Below are 18,022 nucleotides of genomic sequence, written 5' to 3' on the forward strand. Positions count from 1 at the left end.
ATGTGCTAATACACAAACATACACATACTAACGTACAAACATACACATACTAACACACAAAGATACACATACTAACACACAAAGATACACATACTAACACACGAAGATACACATACTAATATGAACATACACATACTAACACACAAAGATACACATACTAACACACGAAGATACACATACATATACTAACACACAAATATACACATACTAACACACGAAGATACACATACACATACTAACATAAAAACATACACATACTAACACACAAAGATACACATACTAACACACAAAGATACACATACTAACACATGAAGATACACATACTAACACATGAAGAGACATACTAACACACGAAGATACACATACATATACTAACGCACAAAGATACACATACTAACACACAAAGATACACATACTAACACATGAAGAGACACATACTAACACACGAAGATACACATTAACACATGAAGAGACACATACTAACATGAAGATACACATACTACCACACAAAGATACACATTAATACATGAAGAGACACATACTAACACACAAAGATACACATTAATACATGAAGAGACATATACTAACACAGGAAGATACACATACATATACTAACACAGGAAGATACACATACTAAGACACAAAGAGACGCATACACATACTAACACAAACATACACATGCTAACACACGAAGATACACACACATACAAACACGAAAACATACGTATACTAACACACAAACATTCTATACATAGTAACACACAAAGCTACACATACTAATATGCACAGACACACATGCTAACACACACAGAGCTGAGATTAGACACAGTGTGAGTCACTGGGTTACACTGCGAACAGGGATCGTGACACAGCCCTTTCACAGCTGGGGTGGGTGGAGGGAGGGGGGGGGTGCTTTGGTCCACCCCTCCATCAAAATCCCTCCAAAGTTCCCTTTTTTTTTCACTCGACAGCGAGCCACCTGGCCATGTGGGGAAAAAAAATGAAATCCTGGAGATCTTGAAACCCAAAGGGCCGGACAATAATTTATGAACGCTAACGTAAGCGCGGTATTTACATACAATTTTCCCACCCTTAAATCATGTGACGGACGTAGCCTCCGAAAGTTCAGACACCGATCATGTGCCTTAAAATTCGGAGCTAAACTTTTGGAAAAAGAGGTTTTCACCACATTGCGGACAGACAACTCTAAATCTCATGAAAAGATGATAACATGTTGGCTCGTACACGTTGTCACTGTGTACGTTGTGATTTAGTGCCGCGATCCCAGGAAAACACAAAAGTCGGGATACAATAACAGGGGGAGGGAAGTGGAAATCTCTCCCAGAAACGAGTGGAAGTTTTGGATAGAAAAATTCAGCATTCCCGTTTAAATATGATTAAAAGAAGAGAATCGCAAGGCTCCTCTTTCTCTCTCTTATTACCCCCCCGAAACCCCACGAAGCATAAAGTACACACTGACAGCCTGGTTGTGGGCTTGTGAGGAACTTTACAGTGCGGGGCCATTATGTAACGTGTACTTTGGGCCATGTTAACAGTCATTACTACATGGAAAAACATGGTGTCATCTAGGGATTACAGACTGCCATGCTTTCCTGGGCTGTGTCAAGCCTATAATTTCAGCTGCACTCGTGCACACACACACACATACACACACACACACACACACACACAGTAAAACAAACAAAAGAATAAAGTTTTCTGCATGCAGGAAAGAGGCATGTTGAGTGACACACTTGCTCGTGTCCATTTCCCCATAAAATGACAAATGTATGCACACATATATACACTAAATCAAACATTCACTCAAAACACACACACACACACACACACACACCTGGACAAGGACATAGTGTCATAGATGCAAAGCACTACTGATATTGAGTCCAAACAAGAACTTGGTGAGTTTGCATTCAGCAGAATTATTCTATAGGTGGCGACATGTGTTCAGTGACACGAGGCTCGTAAAAGGCCTATTTCACTAAAGAGTTGTAGGCTGCTCGAATAGGAGGGAAAATGGTGTGATGAATCTGTGGAGAACTTGCAGGGAACTGAATACCAAGTTGGTCATTTTTTTTATTGCACTTGAAATTATTGTTAAACGTTTTTCGTAAAAAAAAATTTTTTTACATTTTTTTGGATCCCCCTTTTCCTCTACAATTGTACTTAGCTAATTACCCCACTGTTCCAAGCCGCCCCGGTCGCTGCTCCACCCCATCTGCCGATCCGGGGAGGGCTGCAGACTACCACATGCCTCCTCCCATACATGTGGAGTCGCCAGCCGCTTCTTTTCACCTGACAGTGAGGAGTTTCACAGGGGGACGTAGTGCGTGGGAGGATCACGCTATTCCCCCCAGTTCCCCCTCCCATCTGAACAGGCACCCCGACCGACCAGAGCAGGCGCTAGTGCAGCGACCAGGACACACCTACATCCGGCTTCCCACCCGCAGACATGGCCAATTGTGTGTGTAGGGACGTCCAACCAAGTCGGAGGTGACACAGGGATTCGAACCGGCGATCCCCGTGTTGATAGGCAACGGGATAGACTGCTGCGCTACCCGGACGCACTGCGTTTTTTGTAATTTCTTTGTTTTTATTTCCTAGCCTCGCTGAAAACTTAACTTTAAAGCCAAGCCATTGACCCCCTTACTCTAGCTAATTGTGAGTTTATGAATGGGTGAGTGAGTGATTTGTAAGTTTATATGAGTTGCTTCACATCAAATAAATTCACATATGTACACAAACATACACGCATACATACACTATATGGACAAAAGTATTGGGACACCTGGCCATTACACCTCCAGGAGCTTTTATGACATCCCATTCTAAATCCATAGTCATTAATATGGAGTTGGTCCCCCCTTTGCAACTTTAACAGCTTCCACTCTTCTGGGAAGGCTTTCCACAAGATTTTGGAGTGTCTGTGGGAATTCTTGCCCATTCATCCAGAAGAGCATTTATGAGGTCAGGCACTGATGTTGAACGAGAAGACCTGGCTTGCAATCTCCGTTTCTAGTTCATCCCAAAGGTGTTCGATGGGGTTGAGGTCAGAGCTCTGTGTGGGCCAATCAAGTTCTTCCACACCAAACTCACCCAACCATGTCTTAATGAACCTTGCTTTGTGCATTGGGGCACAGTCATGCTGGAACAGAAAAGGGCCCTCCCCAAACTGTTCCCACAAAGTTGGAAGCATAGAATTGTCCAAATTGTCTTGGTATGCTGAAGCATTAAGATTTCCCTTCACTGGAACTAAGGGGCCTAGCCCAACCCCTGAAAAACAACCCCATACCATTATCCCTCCTCCACCAAACTTTACAGTTGGCACAATGCAGTCAGGCAGGTAACGTTCTCCTGGCATCGGCCAAACCCAGATTCGTCCATCAGACTGCCAGACAGAGAAGCGTGATTCGTCACTCCACAGAACACGTTTCCACTGTTCCAGAGTCCAGTGGCAGTGTGCTTTACACCACTCCATCGGATGCTTGGCATTGTGGTTGGTGATGTAAGGCTTGCATGCAGCTGCTCGGCCATGGAAACCCATTCCATGAAGCTCCCGGCACACAGTTTTTGTGCCGATGTTAATGCCAGAGGAAGTTTGGAACTCTGCAGTTATTGAGTCAACAGGGCGTTGGTGACTTTTACGCACTATGCGCCTCAGCACTCGTTGACCCCGCTGTGTGACTTTACGTGGTCTGCCACTTCATGGCTGAGTTGCTGTTGTTCCTAAACGCTTCCACTTTTCAATAATACCACTTACGGTTGACCGTGGAATATCCAGCAGGGAAAAAATTTCACGAACTGACTTATTGCAAAGGCGGCATCCTATGACAGTACCACGCTTGAATTCACTGAGCTCTTCAGAATGACCCATTCCTCACAAATGTTTGTAAATGCAGACTGCATGGCTAGCTGCTTGATTTTATACACCTGTGGCAATGGGTCTGAATGAAACACATTTGAAAAGAGCCTTACTGTGTCCACACTAAGACCGCTAACCCATTTTCGATCAGAAATATCTTGCAGCATTAAGTAATAAATGGATGTTATTTTTGAAAATTGGGAAGCTAATTCCTTGAAAGCTTGATTGAGTCTGAGCTCAAAGTGTTTTGAATAACAAACAAATTTCAGAACCAACTGCTTCCAATCCTGCCTTAGCACCCACTGTACAGAATTTGCAGTTAAAATATAATCAATATTATCGATATGTGTCCCCTGACGTAGAAAATATCAAATCAAAATCAATCTCAATTGACACTCTCAAGGTCACATCCTATTTATCTTACCCTAAAACCAATTCTTAGCGTCCCCCATACGCCTCTCACCTCTCTGCTGGATGTTGAGCTGCACAGCGGTGCGCACAGTACCGACGGGGCTGACTGCCTGACACTCATACTGGCCCTCGTCATGGGCCGCCACCCGGGAGATACGGAGCGTTCCCGTAGAGAGGACCAAGTGGCGACGGTCCAGGGGCAGTGGGCTCCCCCCACGCGTCCAGGCGATGACCGGCTGGGGGTAGCCGCTGGCCTCGCAGGGAAAGTCTACCGTGTGACCCTCCAGGACCGACTGGTCCTGCGGTGTGACCGTGAACTGCGGGATAGCTAGTCGGACAAGACAGGAAAAAGTTGGTTACTTTACGCCTGAATAGTATCTTTCACCTGAGGATCATATTTTCACCTCAGTTGGTTTTGCTAAGGCATGGAGGCGTGCAGCAAAAAAGGAGCATGGAAAAGCACAAGCTGGGCAACGGAGGAATTCGATGCAAAACACAGGAAGCTATCAATACCGTCTAGTGCAATGGAACTTAATATCTGTTTTCTTTACACACAAATCCAAGGTCCCTCATACCTCATCACCGCAAGGCCAGTGAGGGAATATCTATTACCATTCTCACCTTGTACAATTATATAAGCTGTGGCATGGATAGTGTCAACGTTATTGGAGGCGAAGCAGGTATACTGGCCCCCATCGGCCTGCACCACGTTCTGGATGTAAAGCCCCCCCGAGGGCGTGATATTGATGCGGGCATCATTGGGCAGAGGGGTCCGGTCCCCTTTGGTCCAGGAGACCCTGGGCTGCGGCTGGCCTGTGGCGCTGCACTCCAACGTCACGCTCTCTCCAACCAGCACCTCCGTGTTCTGCGGCTGGATCACAAAACTGGGCCGTGCTGGGCGGAGGGAAGGGGGGAGGGTAGAAAGAGCGAGGGAGGAAAAATGCACAGAGGAGAGAAAGTGGTTTTGTTCATTTAGAGGAGGCGAGTACTTTGCTTTGAGAGAAATTTACTGGTACAATAAGACTACCCTTATAGAGGATTTATAAATGGCTTATAATTAGGTTATTAATTAGGTTTTAAACACTTTATAAATCATTAATAAACAATTATAAACAAGTTATGACAGTTTTCATACATCAATGCAGGCTCACTATTTGGCAAGATCAACTTACTGCTGGACTTTTTAATCAATCTTTTCTGTTAAATCTCAGATCTTGCTAGTTGCTAAGTAACAAATGAGAGCTGAGGCTTAATAGTACAAATAAATGTGGGATCACAATTTGGCAAGCAACAGGCCAAAGTTGCCCATTTAATGTAATGTGTTATAACAGCTTGTTAATGATTTATAAACCTTTCACAACCTAATTAATAAACTAATTATAAACCATTCATAAACCCATTTTAAGGGTAGTCTTATTGTAAAGTGATACAAATCTATTTTAAATTAAGTTAATCAATTTGAGGTGGAGGCGAGTGAAATGTTTAAAGGGAAGGCCCGCGCTTCATTTGAGAGCGCTGTGCATGAAAAAGCGAACCTCTTCGTGTGCGACAAACTGATGAACGACGATTTCCGATGGGCAATCCAAACTTGGAAGGGCCCCGTCCATTTAAGGCCGATGATTACAGTTGGGTCAAAGGAAATATGTACACAGCAAGGGGCCTGGCGTTTACAATCGCACAGACACAGGAAACGCACAACATCTGCTCACAGATACAGTTCCTTTATGAGGAGGGTCGCCGCCTAAAGCCATCCGTTACTCAGGCGATGACCCTAGGGTCATCTAGAGACAGCCACGCTAATCTCCTACGGCGACAGCTATCAGCATGCTGATGGATGTGTGTGAACTGCATGTGTGTGTACGTATGTGTTTAAGTGACAGAGAGAAAAAAGAAACGGAGACAGGACATGAAAGAATGTTTATGTGTTTGTGTGTGTGTGTGTGTGTGTGTGTGTTCGGTTGAGTGTGTGTGTTCGAGCAGACACATGAAAGCCAGCAAGCTATGCTCACAGCTCAGTGGGGTATCCCAGTTATTTGACCTGCTGAACTCCGGTGTGACCTCAGTGGCTGTCACAACATACACATCAAGCACTGACCTGTGCACCTTGCTCTACTGACTTCCCTCTTAACACCGGCACACTTTAAAGGCACATACCTGTTTTTTTGGGGAATTTTTTGTTGCATGTTTTAGTCTTTTTACTACCAACAGGGTATGGTTAACTTTGCTCTTGACCATTTTCAAAGCATGTCGTAATAATATTTTTAGAGTTCTGAATGTGTTTTTTTTTACCCCCCCCCCTCTTTTTTCCCGCCTCAATTGTACTTGGCCAATCACCCCACTCTTCTGAGCCGTCCCAGTCGCTGCTCCACCCCCCCTGCCGATCCGGGGAGGGCTGCAGACTACCGCATCCCTCCCCCGATACATGTGGAGTCGCAAGCCGCTTCTTTTCACCTGACAGTGAGGAGTTTCGCCAGAGGGGACGCAGCGCATGGGAGGTTCACGCTATTCTCTCCCCCCCGAACAGGCGTCCTGACACCGACCAGAGGAGGCGCTAGTGTAGCAACCGGGACACACACCCACATCCGACTCCCCACCCACAGACACAGCCGATTGTGTCTGTAGGGACGCCTGACCAAGCCGGAGGTGACATGGGGATTCGAACCGGCGAGCCCCGTGTTGCTAGGCAACGGACGAGACCACTACGCCACCCGGACGCCCCCTGAATGTGTTTTTTTTAAAGAAAATTGAGATAACAGTGTACACATCCAACCCAAGTTGGGCACAGTTGCGGGACGGACAAAGAACAACCACTGCTAGTGGTCAGGCAGTGAAGTGCAATGACAGTCAAAACGTCGCAAATATAAAACTCAGTAATTATACATGGAAGCTTTTGAATCAGTGTGTGGACGCCTTTCCCTTTTTTGGACTGTGTTCCTCCTGTCTTCCAGGCAGCCAGTGGTCTCCATGCATTTCAGTACGGTATGACATCAACTTGCAGAGACTTGAGATGTGTGCCTGACGTAGGTCATCCTCCACAGTAAACATTGTGTTAACTTCATTCTGTTTTTGTGTCAACGCTAAGCTATTGTAGCAGAATAATGGCAGTTATATGGGCAGATCGTTTGGAGAAATCTTCTGGGTCTATGTATTCTGGTGCGGGAGGGAAGCTCCAACAGCCGAGATTTGAGAGTCCATTGCCGAACAGCAACCTTTTTAATGGTTGAGGCAATAAAGTCCAAATGACCCTTTTCACCGCATCAGTGTTTGATAATTCTTCATCTTCTGGATTTGATTTTATGACAACATAGCTTTGGAACGCAATGCTCTCAAATCTTGGCTGTTTGATCCTCCCACCAGCACTACAACACACCAAAATACTGGTTCTTAATCTTTCTGGATCAGCTGGGGGGGGGGGGTCTCTTTTCCCTCCCCTCAAGTACCCCTATCTCTCTGACATGACTGAGAAGTTGGAAATGGGTTCACCACTGCAATGAAGCTTGGGTAGAGATCCTCACAGCCTATCTGTCTAGATCAGGTTTCTTGCTCAGACTCGGATCCCGGAGGAACGACTCTGGCACTGGATGGGTCCCTCGGGGAAACCTCATCTGCACCTATGTCATGGTCATGTCAAATTCAAAAATATCCTCTTCATCCATCTTAACAGTTATGCAATCTAAGACCGTAAAATTCGTTGTAGACTGGCTTAATGATAGATAGGGTGATAGTGGTAATTGCACAGGAAGTTGCTTGGTGCGTTTGAAATGAAATAGTCACCAAGGCTGCAGGGAAACATCTTGGCTGAATCTGAGATGTAGCTACTGAACCTCTATAAGCATGGGTTGTCATAACTGCTAGATAGCCACGACATCAGTTCTTCTTAAAACCTAACAGTAATTGCTTTATTCCTCCACATTTGAACGCAATGCACCGCATCATTTTTTCCAGGTAAAGTCCTAAACTGAGTATTTACAAATGCGTTCGTGATTTGGATATTTGTTTTTTTTGTTGTTGTTTTTTTTTTTAAATTTTTGCCTCCCCCTTTACTCCCCAGTTGTACCTGGCCAATCACCCCGCTCTCTGAGCTGTCTCGGTCGTTGCTCCACCCCCCTCTGCCAATCCGGTGAGGGCTGCAGACTACCACGTCTCCTCCGATACATGTGGAGTCGCCAGCTGCTTCTTTTCACCTGACAGTGAGGAGTTTCGCCAGGGGGACGTAGCGCGTGGGAGGCTCACACTATTCCCCCCAGTTCCCCCTCCCCCCTGAACAGGCGCCCCAACCGACCAGAGGAGGCACTAGTGCAGCGACCAGGACACATACCTACATCTGGCTTCCCACCCACAGACACGGCCAATTAAGTTTGTAGGGACGTCCGACCAAGCTGGAGGTAACACGGGGATTCGAACGTACGATCCCTGTTGTGGTAGGCAACGGACACCCCCACGATTTGGATATTTGCGATTCAGCTTTTGTCTTGAACACATCAGCGAAATGAAGTTTCAAAAAGGACATTTGCTTGCGTGTAAATCTTCAGTATTGTAACTTCAAACGCTGTAGTTAATATATTTCCTACAGTCTGTAGCAGGTGTGATGCAAAAAGGCAACTGCTTACAGGGGGCTCCAAAATATCGCAGCGTGACCTGTGAGGTCTTGACCTCGCCGGCCACGTTCTTGGCCATACACTGGTAGACGCCCTGGTCTGTCTCTCTGGTGTCCTGGATCATCAGCGTCCCGTCCTCCAGGAGGTTCAGACGGCTGTCGTCACGCATGTTCAGTGCATTGCTACCAAGAGGAGATACATACACGCACTCTTAAACTGGTATTCAGGAAACACATGTCAGAATAGCCACAGGTCGTTGAGCTGTACTTTAAACAAGATTCAACAATTAACGACTGTCCACATTCATAAAACTAATCGGCAGGGTCAGCGACGCGGTAGTGGGTTAACACTGTGGCAGTAGGCGTTTTCCCCGTTCATAAACAGGGATTAGGGCCTCACTCTTCCCGCTTGTGCTTTTTTGACCAGACTGATGGTTTGCATGTCCCGTAAAATATTCATTACAGTATAAATACTGCCTGCTCTGGCAAGGTGGTGTGGTTTCAAACGTATGATTATCTGCATTAAAAAAGTTCCCATTAATAAACAAGACCTCTCTAGAAGTAAGGGTTTTGTCAGTCTATGTCAGTGCTGATGATAGAAACAGGGCTTAGTGGCCAAATTAAGAGGCTATATTTGGCCCTACCTTTCAATTGCCGATTACGGACCATATTTAAGGCCTGTTCTCAGTGGTGTAGTGGAGGGTTTACCCAGGTATACAGAGTACACCCCCCTCTTTTTCTGTAAGTTTACAGTGTAATCACCCATCAGCAAAAAAGCCATTGAAAAATATAGGAGAGTATACCCACTTTCTCCTCGGTGATCTACCCATCTAGGTCACATCATGCCTACCTCCTCAACGATCACTACAACCACTGTCCAGTCTCCATCTCATTAAGGTTCATGTCGTGGTTATAACGTTGGAATGAGGAAGAGGGGGATGTGTTAGAGGAGGACTACCCAGCAATTAGATGACAAAGACGTTTGAGAATCAGACAACCTCCTCTCTTAACGTTCCCCTGCTGGGAGTGTTCTTTGCCTATGTGACCCACCTAAGTGGCAACCCACCGGGTTTGCACATGACCATGGATGATGGTGGGGCGGGGTTTAAACATTAGTCAACACTTCATTCACATATGGATTTTAATTGGCCACTGCTGACAATAATGTCATGGTAGAGTGTCTCTGCAGAGGCAACCACCGCCAAGCTATTTTATTTTTATGAATGAGTGATGGAATGATTTTACGGCTGAGTTTTAAGCTTTATGAATACGGGCCAATACACACACACACACACACACACACACACACACACACACACACACACACACACACACACACACACACACACACACACACACAAGTCCACTGAATTGTGTGTCGCCTTACTTGTTCCTGAGCCAGATGATCTGGGGTTTGGGGTTTCCTTCAGCTCTGCAGGTGAAGTAGACGGTGTTCCCTGATGTCACGTCCACATCCTGGGGCTCCGAGGTGATCCTGGGCACCTCTGAATTACAGGGAAAGACGAGAAGAAAAAAAAAGCCGATGTGTATCTGAGTCTGTGTGTGTCTGTGTTTCTGTCTGTCCCACCAAGCTCTTGGCCAGCTGGAGGCCACCCCTGTCCGGTCTCTCCCAGGATGCTGGGTGACAGGGCCAGGCCAGCAATAATGCCTGGGCTCTGGGCCAGACACACAGCCACAGTCAGGCGGCAGACTAACCCCACCCCCTGGCCTTTTCCCCTGGGACACCCCACCCAAAGATCATGCCCCCCGCCCCCCCTCATCCCAACCCACACAAAAGACCTTGGCATAAATAAAACCTAAATAGGGTTATTTCAAACACTGATGTGAGGGGTCTTTCATCTGGGTGCAGATCTAAAAAGCCCTCAAAGTGGCTCATAATGTACAAGACAAGATAAAACAAGCAAATACATTTTTTTCCAACACACGGCTTTTGTGTCCACACGAATAACACCTCAAGTTTGGATCAGACTTGTATTTAACTAAATTTTATGGCCAGGTAATCAACAGTCTGTTGGTATAAACAATAGATGAGCCCACAGCCATTCATCAAGTGAAACTGCATGTCAGCGTGATAGGGGGGGGGCAGATAAGTATAAATAAAAGAATAAAGACCGTTCCTTAGCAATGACTTTGTTTTTGATAAGTACACACAAATACAGCACACACACAATGTGTCAGCACACACACAAAACAAGCCTGACACACACAAAAGGCACAAATTATGAGTTGCAGTGCACAAGCTGGAAACCCATCCCACGGGATACAGACCTTAGGCCCCCCCACATGGAGCCAATTTGGGGGGCTCTCAGGTTAGGATGGGTGGGGGGGTGGGGGGGGCACCGCTTGCAAACACAAATTACCCGTAAGACTTTCTTTTTTCTTAAGGATTTCTCCCCAATTGTTCTTGGCCAATTACCTCACTCTTCTGAGCCATTCCGGTCGCTGCTCCACCCCCTCTGCCGATCCGGGGAGGGCTGCAGACCCTCTTCCGAGACATGTGGAGTCACCAGCCGCTTCTTTTCACCTGACAGTGAGGAGTTCTGCCAGGGGGATGTAGCGCGTGGGAGGATCACGCTATTCCCTCCAGTTCCCCCTCCCCCTGAACAGGCGCCTCGACCAACCAGAGGAGGCGCTAGTGCAGCGACCAGGACACATACCCCACATCCGGCTTCCTGCCCACAGACACGGCCAATTGTGTCTGTAGGGATGCCCAACCAAGCTGGGATTTGAACCGGCGATCCCTGTGTTGGTATGCAACGGAACAGACCGCTACACTACCCGGACGCCCTTCTTAAGATTTTTTATCGGCATTTTCTGCCTTTATTGGATAGTGACAGTAGAGCGAGAGACAGGGAAGGGAGGGGAAAGAGAGGGGATGACATGCTGCAAAGGGCCCGGGCCGGATTCGAACCCAGGCTGCTGCGGTAAGGACTCAGCCTTGTGTGGTACAGGCTCTACCAGGTGAGCCACTGGGGCGCCCCCTGTAAGACATTGTTAAAGTGCTTAAGGTGCGAGCCACTGACTTGATTTGTGCCAGCCTTTGTCATATCTGGCTACACATCTCTCATGCAAAAGGTTCACGGGCAAGTGACTATGAGCACACACAAACACACACTCATCTCACACACACAGGCATGTAACATGAACACAAAGTCACACCTGCATCACATTTTGTACACATCAACTTACCTTTCTGACTTACCCTATGCTCTTATGCTCTTGCACTATGCTCTTATGCTCTATTACCCACCCCACACCCACACACGGGAGTCCATGTGGCAGACACATTTCAGCAGAAACTGTACAAGTAGTCTTTCAAACGGTTCTCTTCCCTCTTTTTCGAACGTATAAACCATGCGCCGGGGACGGCTCATAAATTCTGCCTGTACGACACCGTTTGCCAGACGCTGAACCGAAAACCAAACCATCAAAACGCTTCTGCAGTGCAGGCTGGGAACGGGAGACCCATCCCGCCACCACATTACCCAGCGTTAGCACCGGGGAGGAGCGGTTACATTAGCGCGTGTGAAACTCCTCCATCGCGGGGAGCATACCGGGTCTTTCCGGGCCTCTCCGCACGGGGGAGGTGAACAGGACGGCGGCCGTGTAAGGGAGGTGGCACCTCTTAAGGCGGGTCGCTGTTTGGACAGCTGCTCGTGCTCAACCTGCCGCACACTGTTCCGCCCCCTTTATGGGGGGGGGGGGGCTTCACCGCATCATCATGCACACATTCTTCCACTTGTGCTTTGCAGACAGACAAGGGTAGCGGAGGGTAGTATGGGGTGGGGTGGGGGGGTTGGGTTCATTGAGCAAGACTGGGCAAGTTTGGGCTTTTAAATTAGCTGCTGAGGTTGGGTTACCGTCAGCTGCCAACCGCTGCTATGCCTGCCCGGCTGGCCCAGACGATGGCTTCCAGTAGGAGATGGAGGAAACAGAGAGAGCCAGGCCGGCTGGATCCATGAACGGCTACGCAGCAAGGAGTGTCATGCGTCTCTCCACTACATACAGTTTGTAATCCTGTGAATGAACGCCACCGTAGGACTCACAATCATGGGGCGTCCGGGTGGCGTGGCGGTCTATTCCGTTGCCTACCAACACGGGGATCACCAGTTCGAATCCCCGTGTTACCTCCGGCTTGGTCGGGCGTCCCTACAGACACAATTGGCCGTGTCTGCGGGTGGGAAGCCAGGCGGATGTAGGTGTTTCCTGGTAGCTGCACTAGTGCCTCCTCTGGTCGGTCGGGGCACTTGTCCAGGGGGGAATAGTGCGATCCTCCCACGTGCTACGTCCCCCTGGTGAAACTCCTCACTGTCAGGTGAAGAGAAGCGGCTGGTGACTCCACATGTATCGGAGGAGGCATGTGGCAGTCTGCAGCCCTCGCCGGATCGGCAGAGGGGGTGGAGCAGCTACCGGGGCGGCTCGGACGAGTGGGGTAATGGGCCGGATACAATTGGGGGGAAAAAGGGGGAAAAATCCACACAAAAAAAAAAGGAACCACAATCACGTTCTGACGTAGTTCAATATCTCAGCTTACAACAACTACAACACATCCAAGTGCACTTCCCACGTTCAAACAGCACACTGCTAAATAACATGTGTTACAGGCCCATCTATCATCAACCCCCCCCCACACCCACACACACACACACAAACACACACACAAAATATCCTTTCTTAAATGGAATCCAAACTGAGGGAGTACCCAAGCAAGCGATCCAGCTGATGTTGATGGGGAAATATGATGTGTGCGCGTGTGTGTTTGTGTTTGACAAAACAGCTCATCGTCAGCTGGAAAGCTCTCAACAGTGTTGTGTGTTTGTTTCAGTGAGGAGTGTGTATAGGTATAAGTGCAGGTGGCGTGAACGCTATGTTTGTAAACCCAGTCTGGACAGTAGAGCCTTTTCCCATGAGAGAGAAATGTGTGTGTGTGTGTGTGTGTGTGTGTGTGTGTGTGTGTGTGTGTGTGTGTGTGTGTGTGTGTGCGTGTGTGTGTGTGCGTGAGTGCATGTATTCATGTGTGTCTGTGTGTGTGTGTGTTCCGTACCACAGTTGAGCTCTTCGGCGGTGAGCGTGGCCACTGAGCGGCCTTGCAGGCGGCTGGGGTAGTCGCAGGTGGCGGCGGCCTGGGCGTTGCCTGACTCGGCGTACTGCTTCAGCAGGTCGGCCAGCCACAGCAGCTCGCAATCACAGCTTAACGTGTTGGAGTCCAGACGCCTGAACACACACACACACACACACACACACACACACGCAAACACACATAAACCAACACATTATTACCAGACATACGTGCATGCATGGAAGACCCATATGCAGCCACACACACACACACGCACACACACACACCAGCTGAATTAACCAGGAATTCCAGCGTTTAGCCTGTCACATTAATGAGATAAGCACATGTAAAATGTGGGGCGGCATATGGAGCGGTGATGTGTAAATCTTCTGGCAGTCTCCGTGGTGCGGACTAAAATTGGCTGAGCCCCGCTCGGTCCAAACATTAGGACTCACCAGGGCCATGTTGGAAGGCACTCCCGTCCTGCTGTGGGAAACTGTCTCTCCACTTGGCCTCATCTTTCATTACTGATCCAGCTTATAATTCCCCCACAATGGGTCTATTATCCATGACAAGCCTTTTAGAAAGTTTAATTGGCAACAAGAGGATGTTTTGGAGGGGTGAGGTTCTTGGGGGTATTCATGAATTGCTCTGTGACAAACGTGTTTGGTGAAAAAGAGCATTTCTTATGAATAAATAATGCCTTAAACCACTTTCTGGTTGCCCGTCATGTTCACAGAAAACCTCGTCTGTGTCAACAAAAGTGAGCATCAAACCGGTACGCGAGTCTGTGGTTCCCATCTCTGCTGATATACCTTTAAATACAGGCTCGTCGTCCTGCAGCGATGTGCATCTGCAGCCTTCGGGAAAGTACAGTAGGTTACGTCGTTCCTCCGAGTGCCATATAGCCAAAATGAGGTTAATGTCAGTACGCCGCAGTTCATCTCATTTTAAGCAAGCTGGCTTGGGATCTAACGGATCCTGGAAGCCATCGTTTATGAGAGAGACAAGAAGGGGAGAAAACAATGGGACGAAGCCAAACCGCTGATTGTTCTCTGCTGTCTGTTGGCCGGGGCGAGACGGAGCTCCTCGTGTATTAGAGACGGCTGGTTTCATGTCGCCGTGCCCGGGAATTGTCATACGCAGTACCAAGCCTGTAAAGATAAGGCCTCTGATTCGGTGAGATGGGCCACAGAATGATGTTTACTCTGAGCTTGTCGTTACACTTCGGCGTGCACGGTCCTGCCCAACCCGAGCCGCAGCGGGGTCAGACATAGTTAGTAAGGAACTATGGAAAATACTGGACCGATAGAAGTCCTTTTGTATCCAGAGAAGCATGAGAATGTTGATGAGCAGTTACGTGGCACTTCACCACACACACACACACACACACATACACACACACACACTCTGCTCAGTAGTAATGGGTGTCATGAGGGTGCGCTAATGGCCATGGACACACATTCTCACACAACAGCCCCAGCTGTTTGCCCCCCCCTGACCGCCTGTTTAAGGACCGCCCCACTTACAGTCGCTTCATAGACTGGAGATGGGAGAAGGTCCCAAGCACTAGATGGGTGATTCTGTTGTTATGCAAAAACCTGCAGGAAGAGACAAAGATGTTAAAAACAATGAATGGGAGAAGACACACACACACACACACACACACACACACACACACACACACACACACACACACACACTCACAGAAAGAAGAGAGAGAGAGAGCAAGAGAGGAGAGAGAGCGAGAGAGAAGGCGAGGGATTATTAGATGATGTAATCAGTGTTCACAACTTAATACTCAACCAACTGTGTCGGAGGCCAAGATTACATATTTGAAAGAGTATCCAGAGAAATGGGGTTTACGAAAGTCGAACCTTGTGAGACTTAAGTCCCATCTGTAATTCCGTTAGCAACCAAACAGAAACGGTTACTGAAGGGAGAGGAATGCGTGTATTCTGAGGAGACTAACATTTGTCAGGGATGAAAACAAGAAGGTTTTGATAGCAGTCATCCTGGCTAATAATAACGGGTATGCAACTTTTGTCAACCTATTTTGAGGAGAGAGCCTTCGGTGGTATCATCTTCTCGTTTTTCATGTGGGACACGAAACACGATCAGGTTCCCAGACGCGTCACCAGACGACCTTCGGGGATACACACCGGGATTCCTTATTTGGAGGGCGGACGCCAAGTAAATAGTCCCGTTTACGCCGCAAAACATCTCCCTTAAACTTTCACTCTTTCCACTCATGTATTTATCTTTGTTTACTTGTTTTTGCGGGTTCCCATGAAGCAAAACCAGCCGCGGGGGCGTTCTTCGACCTCCATCTCTGCACGCCGGTATCTGAACGCATAACCAGACGCGCTCTCGCCGGCCGGGTCGCCGGAATGACTGCTTTGTCCGTCGTCATGGTGACATTCCCTAACAAACGGGAGCGCGCGCACCTGGGAATTCCTCTCCGTTTGTCCGCAGGTGTCTCCCCTTCCCTCCTCCTCGCCCTCTCAGAGGAGTGGGGCGGGTTGAGTACGGCGGGCCACGTAAACACGGGATCACCAAGGAGGAATTTAACAGGGCGGTCTACTGCAAGATGACAGCTGGATCAGGGTCCGTTTACGTTCAGGACTTCAGGTTCACATGTGGAGCCGGGGAGTGACAGATTAATCGCAAAATAATTACAGTAATTGTAAAAGTGGTGGTTAAGTAGGAGACGTAATCCCCAACAGAGTAACAAGATGACACATTTACTGGGGGGGGGAGGGGGATTATAGGGGGTTTTTATTAACCAGAACTTCATCTGTGATAAACAACATTTTCATTCATTCACAGATGGGGCCAAAATGTTGGTTGTCAATCTTCAATTCAGTCCTCCGCTTTGTTCCCGTTGCAGTGGAAGAGCGTTAAATTCCCCCCATTTCCTCTGAGTCAATGGCTCAGTGTGATTCTTTTGGAAGGCCATAGCAAATATATCAGAGAAACACACACAGGAAGCGTTCTCTGTGATATTTCCTGTCAAAGTTGAACACAACTTGGGGCATCCGGATGGCGTGGCAGTCTATTCCGTTGCCTTCCAACATGGGGATCGCAGGTTCGAATCCCCGTGTTACCTCGAGCTTGGTTGGGTGTCCCTACAGACACAATTGGGCGTGGGTGCATGTCCTGGTTGTTGCACTAGCGCCTCCTCTGGTCGGTCAGGGCGCCTGGTCAAGGGGGAGGGGGAACTGGGGGGAATAGCGTGATCCTCCCACATGCTACGTCCCCCTGGCGAAACTCCTCACTGTCAGGTGAAAAGAAGCGGCTGGTGACTCCACATGTATCAGAGGAGGCATGTGGTAGTCTGCAGCCCTCCCTGGATCGGCAGAGGGGGAGGAGCAACGACTGGGACGGCTCAGAAGAGTGGAGTAATTGGCCACGTACAACTGGGGAGAAAAAAGTTTTATACAACTGAACTCCAGTTGTGACTTATTAATGCATATCTCCCCAAACTTCCCGAATGGCGAACTATGGCGAACGAATTCAATGGCAGGCTAGGCCGAAATCCGAGATAGATCTCAAAGATCAACTCATTTTTGGTAGCATGCCCAGTGACATGCCCCGAGTTGCCCTCACCATTTACCCCAATGAGAACAAACTTTCCATCACACCCATAAAGAACAAGTCCATATGTAGATGCTGTCCTAAGTCGCTGCTGCGTCTCTTTCTACGCATCACTTGTAATAAGTTAACGTTAATATGGAAGACAAATACTACAACAAGAATTATCTAAAAATAAGATGACCGCAGAGCTTTTAAGTATTGCTTTTGCCCAAGTACAAAGGTGCTTAATGACAACAATGTTGGAGTATCTAACAGATTCCCTGAAAGAAATATTTTTACACGCATTGAAGAACAACTGTGATACGTTTACTCTCTGTGGCATAAGGATGATGGACAGATAATGTCATATACTGTGCTGGTGCTTTACACATAACGCTATCCGCCCCAGTTCCCCCCCCCCCCCGAACAGGCACCCCAACCGCCCAGAGGAGGCGCTAGTGCAGCGACCAGGACATAT

General features: G+C 48.0%; 1 protein-coding gene across 1 annotated transcript in view; it reads right to left on the bottom strand.

The window, feature by feature from the left end:
* LOC130126397 (peroxidasin) overlaps positions 1-18,022 on the bottom strand; it is a 75,069-nt gene that overhangs the window by 27,338 nt on the left and 29,709 nt on the right. Inside the window, exons 6-11 of the mRNA XM_056295891.1 lie at positions 15,498-15,569; positions 13,954-14,123; positions 10,276-10,393; positions 8,902-9,071; positions 4,913-5,185; positions 4,344-4,619 (exon numbers count right to left, since the gene is read on the bottom strand). Of these exons, the coding sequence (XP_056151866.1) occupies positions 4,344-4,619; positions 4,913-5,185; positions 8,902-9,071; positions 10,276-10,393; positions 13,954-14,123; positions 15,498-15,569 (1,079 nt within the window). The remainder of the gene's footprint in view (positions 1-4,343; positions 4,620-4,912; positions 5,186-8,901; positions 9,072-10,275; positions 10,394-13,953; positions 14,124-15,497; positions 15,570-18,022) is intronic.

The sequence above is a fragment of the Lampris incognitus genome, chromosome 16, assembly GCF_029633865.1.
Source record: "Lampris incognitus isolate fLamInc1 chromosome 16, fLamInc1.hap2, whole genome shotgun sequence".
Lineage (NCBI taxonomy): Eukaryota > Metazoa > Chordata > Actinopteri > Lampriformes > Lampridae > Lampris > Lampris incognitus.